The 12,011-nt window shown below is 43.1% G+C and overlaps 1 protein-coding gene across 3 annotated transcripts in view; it reads right to left on the reverse strand.

The window, feature by feature from the left end:
• The window catches only part of MXRA7 (matrix remodeling associated 7), a 67,829-nt gene extending 57,044 nt beyond the window's left edge, over window positions 1-10,785 (reverse strand). Inside the window, exon 1 of one of the 3 annotated variants that reach the window (XM_089682661.1) lies at window positions 10,031-10,785. In XM_089682661.1, the coding sequence (XP_089538787.1) occupies window positions 10,031-10,453 (423 nt within the window). In that variant the 5' untranslated portion in view covers window positions 10,454-10,785. The remainder of the gene's footprint in view (window positions 1-10,030) is intronic. The other 2 variants (XM_089682663.1, XM_089682662.1) reach the window with 2 other exon arrangements.
• Between the last annotated feature and the right edge of the window lie 1,226 nt (window positions 10,786-12,011).

Genomic DNA, 12,011 nt, shown 5'->3' on the forward strand with positions numbered 1-12,011 from the left:
TGGAGCATGCAGAGCCTGCCGAGCAGATGTGTCACTTCAGTGATCCTGGGCTACATGCGGTTTCTAGGCCTCCTATTTTGACACCTCCGCCCAGTCTTTGTAGATCCAGCTATGTGGATTGCTCTGCCTCTAATCTCTCAGCCTTTTCCAGTGAGACATGTTATTAAATATTAATTAGGGGCTGACTTAAAGCATACAAACCCAAGACCAGAAATTGTATATTTTGCAGCTTACTAGTTCTTGGACGTGGTGGCTGCATTAGTTCTCTTTTATACGCTTTATTCCCCTATATACACTGTAGGTACCTGGTGATCCTGCCACTGACACACGTCCTGTCCTGGGGTGACAACGTTCACTCACTGCACTGTATCCATGGTGGAGCAGAATTGTCAAGCTAGGCTACCCACTCCTGAGTTGTGCTACAGAACACCTCCATCTTTCTTCATCTACATAATCAGAAGGGTTCTGTAGTACTAACACAGTACCTGAGATAACACTGCAAACACAAAAACACTGAATTTCTGGAGGTGCAGCATTGTCACCCTGGGAGAGGATTACTGAACAACTTCGGGCAGCACAGGGGCTAAATGGTTAGCACTTCCACCTAGCAATACTAGGGTTGTTGGTTCGAATCACAACCACAGTACCACCTGCTTGGAATTTTCATGTTCTCCCTGTGCCTGCGTGGGTTTCCTCCTGGTATTCTGGTTAACTCCCACACTCCAAAGACATGCTGGTAGGTGAACTGGCTCCTGTCTAAATTGGCCCCAGTATGTATAAATGTGAGTTAGGGACCTTAGATTGTACACCCCTTGAGGGTTAGGGACTGATGTGAATGTACAATATATATGTAAATCACTGCGAAAATTTACGGCGCTATATAAGTACCTGAAATAAATAAACTTTCCTTCTCCTTTTCTCCATAACAAAGGGGAAGGAGTTCTGAAGTCCACAAAGATAGCTAGGAACAACGCCAACTGAAAACCGTGCAGTAGTAATCTAGTCATTGGATTACAAGCAGGTTTGTCGCAATTTTTTTTCGAACAAATATAGAAACACTTCTGATTTTTTAACCACTCATCCTCCTGAGGATTTACCCCCCTTCCTGACAAGGTAATTTTTTGCGATACAGTGCTGCGTTATTTAACTGACAATTGTGCGGTCATGCAACACTGCACCCATATGACATTTATGTCCATATTCTCCTACAAATGGAGCTTTCTTTTGGTGGTATTTGATCGCCTGTGCGGTTTTTATTTTTTGCACTATAAACAAAAAAAAACCCACAATTTAAAAAAAAAACAAAACAAATTTTTGACTTTTTGCTAGAAAACATATCCAGTAACAAAATAAAAAAAATCTAATTTTGTTATAAATTTAGGCCAAAATGTATTCTGCTACATGTCTTTGCTAAAAAGAAAAATCCCAATACGTGTGAATTAATTGGTTTACGTGAAAGTTATAGCATCTACAAATGGCGATATAGATACTGGGATTTTTTTTATACTAGTAATGGCGGTGACCAGCAACTTATAGCGGGACTGTGGTGGGCATTCTGACACTGGGGGGGAAATGACTAACTGCCACTGACATCCCCAGTGACACTAATACATTGATCAGTGCTAATAAAAAGCACTGTCACTGTAATAATGGCACTGGACAGGAAGGGGTTAACATCTGGGGCACTCAAAGGGTTAACTGTGTGCTGTTTAACTATGTGTGATATGCAGAGCAATACAAAGCAGCGTGCTGGTGGTGACAGGGGAGAGATCTGTGTTGTTTACATAGACCACTCCCCTGTCAGTGTTCCTCGGCGATCGCCGTGTGCCGGTGGGGAATCTCCGGTCGGGACCCTGTGATTGACAGCTTTAGTCGCCAATGGCACGCACCCTACCTGGAAATTCAAAGTCATGTATACATACACGTGATTTTGCGCAGCCCTGCCGCCCTGTAATAGTAGTTCTGCTATAGGGCAGTTGGGAAGCGATTAAGTAATGTAACACTAAATAATATCCTTATTCTCCCAAATTAATCAATACACAGCCACTACTTAAAGCGGAGCTCCACCCAAAAGGGGAAGTTCCGCTTTATGCCTTTGTCCCCCGCTCCCTATTAAGGATTGGCACCTTTGGGAGCGGAGGGGTGGGGAGCCGAATTTGACAGTTACACGCTCCAACTTCCGCTGCGATCACCCAGGCGATTGGAAGAGGAAGTTGTCCTCCTACCCTCCCTCCCCATAGTCTTCTAGAACACATGAGAGGTCCCAGAAGACTATGGGGCCATTCACAAAAGCGCAGCGCTTCTCGCGCATGCGCAGTGGGGACCCAGCTGTGACAGCTTGCAGCTTCACAGCTGCGTCTCCACTGCGCATGCGCGAAATACACACACTGAAGATGCTGGCACCAGGGAGAGAAGACGGACGGTGAAACCAGCGGTGGTGAGAACACCGCTGGACCAAGGGACAGTTTTTGTAGCTGCTGACTTTTTTTTTTACAGGTGGAACTCTACTTTAAGGACCATATAATCTATTTTTAATAAAATCTTCCTACTGTGCTGTATACTGTACTTATTCTTGTACTGTTCTCTTTGAGCTCCCGAACCTCTCATTTTCCCCCTCACTTCTGTTTGTTTGGAATTAATAGTACACATTTGTTACAGCCATGCACACTACAAATCCTATAGTCCATAGTTCATCTCAGGAGCAAGAGAAGGGTGGCTATGTTCCTGCATGCAGTGGGACCATGGAGAACAAATACAGTCACCATCTAACAGGAAGTCTGATAACAGCAGGAAAACAAAGGAATTTACAGATTTGAGGTAGCATGAGAGCAATAGAGGGAAATGTTTTTAGTTAAAGTATAACTAAAGGCAAAACTTTTTTCTTTTATTTTGGACAGAGTGCAGAGAGATTAGAACACCTGTCAGGTTTTCATTACTGTCTGTGTCCCCGTTAGGGAGATTCACCCTCTCTATTTCTCCTGTTTAGCACTATCTTCAAAAGTGAAAATAAAAGAAAATCCCAAATTTTGTGTTGCCGTACTAAAACATAAAAGTAATAAAGGGGAAATATTCCAAAGGGACACTAGTTCTGGTGACCTGGGGGTCCACAAGAAATTTCCATAATTTGCAGGGATTTCCTCCCACGTCCTGTTTGGCTATGAGACAGGAAGTGAAGAGAAATCTCCACAGTGGGACACAAATGACGGGTTATAACCCTCCCTTGCTCTATTCAAAATGAAAAAAAAAAGTTTTGCCTACAGTTCTGCTTTAAGAATATATACTGTACTTAAACAGATATTTTGTTCCAGGGTTTAGGGTCACTTTAACAGATCAAAGGGCAGAAAAAGAGTTAAGAGGATATGTTTAGGGTTTATATACACTTTAATTCTTTATAGTTGCCTTATATTTAGGTGTTTAAAATAGATGTGTCTGATTTACAGTTATAGCCCAATAAATGTTTTATATGACATGCAGGAAAGTATTTGTTTTGCTTTCCTTGACAGATAGGCTGGCTTAAGGTATATCTAAAGCCCTATTGGTTTTAGAAAGAACAGGGATTGGTTAAACCCACATGGAAGAAAAATATATTTGAAAAATATTCTTCCCAAATATATTGACATATATTTGAAATGCTACAATTTTGGCCATATTCAATATATATATATATATATATATATATATACACACACACACATACTGCATGTTGAAATGTGTTTTTATTACAAAATTTAAATATACTGTATGTCTTTAAAAATACAAACCTACATTTTTGGAATTCATTTACACTGATGTAAAAATATATGTTAAAAAACATCTGAAGAATATATTACAAAAATATATATTTTAAAAAATATTTTCATATATTTTGCAATATATAAAAAATGCATTTCAACATGCAATATATATATATATATATATATAATGAATGGTCAAAATTTGGGAAGAATATTTTAAAAATATATTTCAAATATATTTTTCTTCCATATGGGAAACCCCTAACATTTATTTTATCTTTTTGTCTGTTATGTCCCATTGAGGAGATTTCCCCTCATTTCCTGCCCTGGAAATACAACAGAAAGTGGGCAGACATCTATCCATATCCCCTCTTAGACATTTGTCACCAATACAACTGTCACTATTGAATTATCTCCTGTTCCAGTGATAACTGTAAAGGTTTGTATTTCTCATTATGGTGGGCAGTTGACAGTAGTTACCAGGAACAAATAAAAAAGGTAAATTTTCCTAACGGGGACACAGACAACAATGAAAACCTGACAGAGGTTTTAATGACATCACATTCTATCCAAAACTAATAAAAACATTTGAGTTTATAGTGCCTTGATATTCGTACCCCTTGAAATTTTCCACATTTTGTCATGTTACAACCAAAAACGTAAATATATTTTATTGGGATTTTATGTGATAGACCAACACAAAGTGGCACATAATTGTGAAGTGGAAGGAAAATGATAAATGGTTTGCTAAATTTTTTACAAATAAATATCTGAAAAGTGTGGTATGCATTTGCATTCAGTCCCCTTTACTTTGATACCTTTAACTAAAATCTAGTGGAACCAATTGCCTTCAGAAGTCACCTAGTCAGTAAAAAGTCCACCTGTGTGTAATTTAATCTCAGTATAAATACAGCTGTTCTGTGAAGCCCTCAGAGGTTTGTTAGAGAACATTAGTGAACAAACAGCATCATGAAGGCCAAGGAACACACCAGACAGGTCAGGGATACAATTGTGGAGAAGTTTAAAGCAGGGTTCAGTTGTAAAAAATATCCCAAGCTTTGAACATCTCACAGAGCACTGTTCAATCCATCATCCAAAAATGGAAAGAGTATGGCACAACTGCAAACCTATCAAGCCATTGCTGTTCACCTAAACTGACAGGCCTGGCAAAGAAGGCATTAATCAAAGGCAGCCAAGAAGCCCATGGTAACTCTGGAGGAGCTGCAGGGATCCACAGCTCAGGTGGAAGAATCTGTCCACAGGACAAATATTAGTTGTGCACGCCACAAATCTGGCCTTTATGGAAGAGTGGCAAGAAGAAAGCCATTGTTGAAAGAAAGCCATAGGAAGTCCCATTTGCAGTTTGCGAGAAGCCATGTGAGGGATACAGCAAACATGTTGAAGAAGGTGCTCTGGTCAGATGAGACCAAAATGGAACTTTTTGGCCTAAAAGCCAAACGCTATGTGTGGCAGAAAACTAACACTGTACATCACTGTGAAATATGGTGGTGGCAGCATCATGTTGTGGGGATGCTTTTTTTCAGCAGGGCCAGGGAAGCTGGTCAGAGTTGATGAGAAGATTCTCCATCCAATCTGACAGAGCTTGAGCTATCTTGCAAAGAAGAATAGGCAAAAATTTCACTCTCTAGATGTGCAAAGTTGGTAGAGACATTCAAAAAGACTTGCAGCTGTAATTGCAGCAAAAGGGGGTTCTACAAAGTATTGACTCCGGGGGGCTGAATACAAATGCACGCCACACTTTTCACATATTTATTTGTAAAAAATTTTGAAAACCATTTATCATTTTCCTTCCACTTCACAATTATGTGCCACTTTGTGTTGGTCTATCACATAAAATCCCAATAAAATGCATTTACGTTTTTGGTTGTAACTTGACAAAATGTGGAAAATTTCAAGGGGTATGAATACTTTTTCAAGGCACTGTACATGCAATAGTAAGACAGGCTAAAAGACTGTGATGTGCAAGGCCTAGTCACCTAAATCACAGCCAGGGGTGGACTGACCATTTGGGAACTCGGGCACTGCCCGAGGGCCCTGGGGCAGTAGGGGGCCCCATGAGATGCCCCTGGTACCTTTTTCATAGGCTTTTTTGGGTGTGGGTGAGGACACAGGGGCCCCAGGATCCCTTATTGCCCGGGGGCCCCATGAGTTGTCAGTCCACCCCTGATCACAGCAACTAATCAGACATTCATTTACTGTATTTAGTTTAGGTGAAACTCTAGGTGGAGCTTCCATTGTAAACTGTTTTCAAAAATATCCAAGGCTTGTGTGGTACACTTGCATTGTTCCCATTTGAATGGTTTGCACAGAGGATCCAGAAACACCAGCAAAACATTATATTGATTGCTGATCTTACAGTATCTATCCAGTGGAGAGTTATGCTGGGTAGACACCATCAGTTTTTTTCCATTCAACCCAGCGGCTGAACAAAAAAAAAAACTGAAGAGCTTAGGTGGAGCTCACTGTACTAACTATACGCCATAACACACCGGTCAGCGCTGGCAGCCATTGGCTGATCGAATGCCAATTGGATGCTGGTTTTCCAGCTTGCCCACTCAGCCAGCTTCTGTCAGAGAGGAGTGTTTACACATGAGCCGCATATTTGGCCTGTGTGTACGAGGCTTTAGGAACTGTGGGCCTAATAGGCTTTACTAGAGGCATTGTTGTTGGCTCTTGTTATTATCCATACTCCTGCTCTGGTCTGCCTATGAAGGGTTTGGTGGTGAGAGAAGTTTGGTAGCTTTATCCCTTCTCTGGATTTTCTTCCTCTAAGGTAAGTGGAGGGTTCTGCAGTGGGAGATGTTTGGTTGCTGTGCCCCTCTTCTGGCATGGCTTTCCTAAGTGCATGTGAAGGGTTGGGCAGTAAGAGAAGTTTGGGAGCTGTGCTCCTGCTCTGCCCTGGCTTCATTGGAGGCATGTGGAAAGTTAGGCAGTGAGAGGCATTTGGTAGCTGTGCCCCTGCTCTGACCGAGCTTCATCAGAAGAAAATGGAGGGTTGGGCAGTGAGAGAAGTTAGGGAGCTGTGCTCCTGCTCTGGCTTCATCGGATGCATGTGGAGGATAGATAGTTAGAGACGTTGGTAGCTGTACACCTGCTCTGACCAGACTTCCTCAAAGGAGTATGGAGGGTTGGCCAGTGAGAGAAGTTTGGTAGCTGTGCATCCTCTCAAACCTAGCTTCCTCAGAGGCATGTGGAGATAGGAGCAGTGAGAGACATTTGGTAGCTGTGCTCCTGCTCTGGTCTGGCTTCCTTGGGGCATGTGGAGATTTGGGCAATGAGAGAAGTTTGGGAGCTGTGCTCCTACACTGACCTGGCTACCATGGAGGCATGTGGAGGGTTAGGCAGTGAGAGAAGTCTGGTAGTTGTGCTCTTGCTCTGACCAGACTTCCTCAGAGACGTGTAGGGGGTGGGCAGTGAGACATTTGGTTTCTGTTCCCCTGCTCAGACCTGGCTTCCTTGAAGGCATATTGAGGGTTAGGCAGTGAGAGATGTTTGGTCGCTGTGCCCCTACTCTGACCTGGCTTCCTCTGAGTCATGTGGAGGGATGGGCAGTGAGAGAAGTCTGGTAGCTGTGCCCCTGCTCTGACCTGACTTCCTCAGAGGCATGTGAAGAGTTTGGCAGTGAGAGACATTTGATTGATGTGCCGCTGCTTTGACCTGGCTTCCTCAGAGGCATGTGGAGGGTTGGGAAGTGAGAGACATTTGGTAGCTGTGCCCCTTCTCTGACCTGACTTACCCGGAGGCATGTAGCGGTATGAGCAGTGACAGACACTTGGTAGCTAGTTCCTGCTCTGACCTGGCTTCCTTGAAGGCATGTGGAGGGTTAGGCAGCGAGAGAAGTTTGGTCGCTATGCCCCTGCTTTGGCCTGGTTTCCTCAGAGGCATGTGGAGGGTCGGGCAGTAAAAGAAGTTTGGTAGCTGTGCCCCTTCTCTGACCTGGCTTCCCCAGAGGCATGTGGAGGGTCATCAGTAGGAGAAGTTTGGTAGCCGTGTCTCTGCTTTGGCTTGGCTTTCTCAGAGGCATGTTGAGTTTTGGGCGGTGGGAGACTTTTCTTTACTGGGCACAGCCTAGTATACTTACAGTTTAAGCACAAGCCTTTATCTCCCATGCCTGTAACATGATCTCACCTGCTTTGGGAAATAGGGCACTATCAGGGTATTGGTCTTTAAGGGCCCTTTCACACCATTCATGCCATTACCTCCCACTGTATTACATTTCAACGTGTGGTGCAATAAAGCAGACCATTAATTTTGAGTGGGCTGCCGAATTAGAAGATGTTTCATTTTTTGGGAGATGCAATGCACAACATCACATTACCAAGCATTGTGGCTTGTGTGTGTTGGAACTGCATTGCCTTAGTGTATTTAGGTTGGCATTCAAAATGAATTGCACTACAATGCGCTAGTGCACGCAATGATGGATTTTTGCTGAGGTGACAGCAGGGGCGGACTGACCATTTGGAAACTTGGGCAGTGCCTGAGGGCCCGGGGTCAGTAGGGGGCCCCATGAGATGCCCTTGGTACCTTTTTCATTGGCTTTTTTGAGTTTGGGCAAGGACACAGGGGCCCCATGATCCCCTATTGCCCAGGGGCCCCATGAGTTGTGAGTCCGTCCCTGGGTGACAGGAAGGCGGTGGGGGAACTCAGCAATATTTCTCCTGTAAAGTGAACCTGTTGCTTTACCTAGTATGGGCAAAGTACAGGTCCCCTTTAAAAAGATTATTTCTCATAGGTTGCTATGGGCTATTGTATTGCGCTTTGTCTTACTAAACAAACTCGTTGGTAAGTCTGTAATTTGTGTAGCCAGCAATGTTTTCCAGCCCATGTCATGGGAATGGGTTGCAAGGCAGGAATGTGGACAGGAAATGAAGGAGCTCCTGGGTATGAGACAGACATTCCAAAGCCAGAGGGCAGAATTCAGTATAAACAAGGCCAGACATACTTATAGAGAGGGGCAGAACACAAACATCAGCTAACACGGGGAGGTGAGCCAGACCAAGAGACAGGCATTTCTGTATATACATGGTTACACATTCCTCTGTGCTCCAGATGTACAGTACAGAGACAAGGGTGGATACGTAGACACGCTATGATAAATACAATCCTTCATACAGACAAAAACATATACATGTGCATATATTATAGAATGTGTTTTTATGCAATGTGTTAATCTACCATCTATGAACAGCTGATCTTCCAAGCTAACGCCCACTTTGCATCAACTTAATTAAATAATAAATAAATAAATTAAAGTCAGTCTTGAATCGACTTAATCAAAGTCAGTTGCATGTTGTTTTCAGCTGTACAGGGGTTACCCATCAAGTCTGCATGGACAGATCTCGGTGACATCATTCTGCCCAATAACAATGCACAGAGAGGAATATTCCATAGCCAAGGCAGACGGGCAGGGTGGGTGCACACAGCTGTGTGCCGTCTGGATGCCAGTTACACGCTGGCACTGGAAGCCCATCTGCAGCCATTTTAGAAAGGGCCCTGGTTTACCACCCATTAAAAACCAACCTAACTGTGGTTCTTTTTACTGAAGTTCTACATAGAATATAATCTCACAGTTCACATTGAAGAGTTTTTTTTTAACAACTTGTTCAGCTACTGGGACAATCTTACTGAAACTTCTCTAAAGATCATGGAGGTGTACACCAAGCAGAACCCATGCCAGCTCTTGGATCTAGGGCATGACCCCAAACACAATGGTTGGTGTCACTCAAAGGTATCTATGGAATTGAGCTTTTATGGAGCAGGCACTCTCTCCTGTCCTCAGGCAATTTATCTTGTGGCCCTGATAAGGTGGGGGGGGGGATGTTTGCCCCTGAAACACGTTGGCTTTGGTATGATAATCTTTTGAACTACTGAATGCTTTTGGACCCTCCTAACCACTGGTCTGGCAATGGTGGTGATATTACATGCCTTTAGTGAGCTTCAAGCAGCTTTGTTGATGACATTAATGCAAACTTCAGCTGTTGTTTGGGGCAGTTAAACATGGATCTTAATGGGAGTGCTCGCTGTCACTTTATATAAGCTGTGAGCAGGTTTCAGTTGGTTTCCACTCTACATGAAGCTTGACAAAAACCTGCTGGATGCTTTTTTATTTAAAGTAACAGACAGAACTCCCATTACATCCAAGTTTAACATTACAGAACAGGAGCTGTAGGTTGCCTTATAGTCATCAACATTGTACGCACCGCTCTCATACAAGCTGAAGCCCGTGTGTACAAGGCCCATCATGGTCTATTAGGACAATATAAGTCTGGTCTTACTTTACTGTCCTCCTCTTCTTGACTAGATTGGCTGGATGGAGTGGTCTCCTTCTCTCCACACTCTGCCGCGTCCGTCTCACTTTCTTTGGCCTCGGTCAGTTTGTCCACTGCCCCAACTTCTTCCACTGGGACAGTCTCTGACTTTTCAGGCACTTCTTTCTCCGTCACAGGATCCTCTTTGTCTTTCTGTTCTTCTTGTAATGTTTCTGTCACTTTCTCCTTCACCTCTTCTTCATGGCATTCCTTGGCTTTCTGTTTTTTTCCTCCAGAGCGTAGCTTCACCCAAAGCGTGGCCAAGATGATGGCCAGCACCGTGAAGATGAGTGGAACTGTCAGTGAGAAGTCCCCTTCGAGCTCCATGCTATTTGTCTGTTGCTCCATGCTGTTTGTCTGTTGCTCCATGCTGTCTATCTTTTGCTCCATGCTGTCTGTCTTTTGTTCTCTTCTCTGGCAGAAGCTGTACAGACTGATCCTCACTCCTCCCAGCTAGCCTTCCACAACACAGCTGTCACTGGCCTGGCCCTGCCTCTTCCATTAGAAGCCATATCCCAGCAGCTCTCCGCCTACCTATACAGTTTGCAGCGTGCAAGCTGGAAAAATCCGTTATCCATCCAAGCTTGTCAGCGTCACAGTTTGAAGTGAAATCCTGCTTCTCTTTTGTGCCTTTTAGAAGCACGTCCGATTGTGATTTCAGAATTTCTACAGGCACTGAGCTGCACAGAATCATTTTCATCTGGCCATCCTGCAAAAAGACCAAACGTGACCCTGCAACCGCAGCACTCATTTCCTGCCAACCCAAATTTATATCACATGACTGTCTGGGCACAAAGATGTCATCTCCTATCACAAATATCCATCCATATATTCTTTTTGTCATTTAATACAATCAGATATATTGCCCAAGATGCTAAAATGTTTATTCTGCAGTTGGAACAGATTTTTTGTAAATCAGATGTTGAAGCATAGAAGATTTTACACAGAACTCCGGGCATTTTTTTTAACTACTTCAAGTCCGGACCAGGGGCAGACTGACTACTCATGGGGCCCCCGGGCAATAGGGGATCATGGGGCCCCTGTGTCCTTGCCCAAACTCAAAAAAGCCTATGAAAAAGGGCATCTCATGGGGGCCCCTACTGACCCCGTGCCTCGGGCAGTACCCGAGTTTTCAAAAGTCCGCCCCTGGTCCGGACACTTTCACCCCCTTCCTGTCCAGGCCAATTTTCAGCTTTCAGTGCTATCACACTTTGAATGAGAATTGCGGGGTCATGCAACACTGTACCCATATGAATTTTTTTGCATTTTTTGAGACAGAGAAAACTTTAGTTTGGTGGTATTTATTCACCACTGGGAGTTTTATGTTTTTGCTATATAAATGAAAAAGACCAAAAATGTTTTAAAAAAAGTGTTTATCTTATAAGATTTTAAAAATAAATAATCTTTCTTCAAAAATCTTGGCTATTTATCTTTTTAGTACAAAAAAAAACCAAATTAGTTTATAACCAAAAATTATAAATTTTCAAATTTTATTTTTACATTTTTATTTTATTTTTTTATATTATTATTTATGTTGTTTTTTTTTTTTACATACTGTCACCCTAGCAGTACAGTGACACTGTACTACTTGTGAGGGGTGATGAAGATTTTTTTTCTTTCTTTACACTGATTGCTTTTACATCCATCAAGGCTGTAAAAGCAATAATGTCTCCTCTCTGGCTGCATTCCTGCAGCCGTTGAGAAATACTGTGTGAGCTGTGATTGGTCACAGCTTGTGACATGGTACAAGGCTGTTGTGAATAGGCTTGTACTATGTGACCTCTGTGATCATTTACAGATTTCACAAATAGTAAGCAATGATGTCAGAAGTGACATCTTGTTTACTACTGTTCATGTGATCACTGATTGGCCAATCAGTGATCACATGAATCGGGACCTCACACAGAGGTCTCGTACAGCGATCTGTGTTCCGGACACAGCGGGCACT

This window comes from Staurois parvus, unplaced genomic scaffold (assembly GCF_062004578.1).
Source record: "Staurois parvus isolate SC_StPar_1 unplaced genomic scaffold, SC_StPar_1.0 ptg000293l, whole genome shotgun sequence".
In the NCBI taxonomy this organism is placed as follows: domain Eukaryota; kingdom Metazoa; phylum Chordata; class Amphibia; order Anura; family Ranidae; genus Staurois; species Staurois parvus.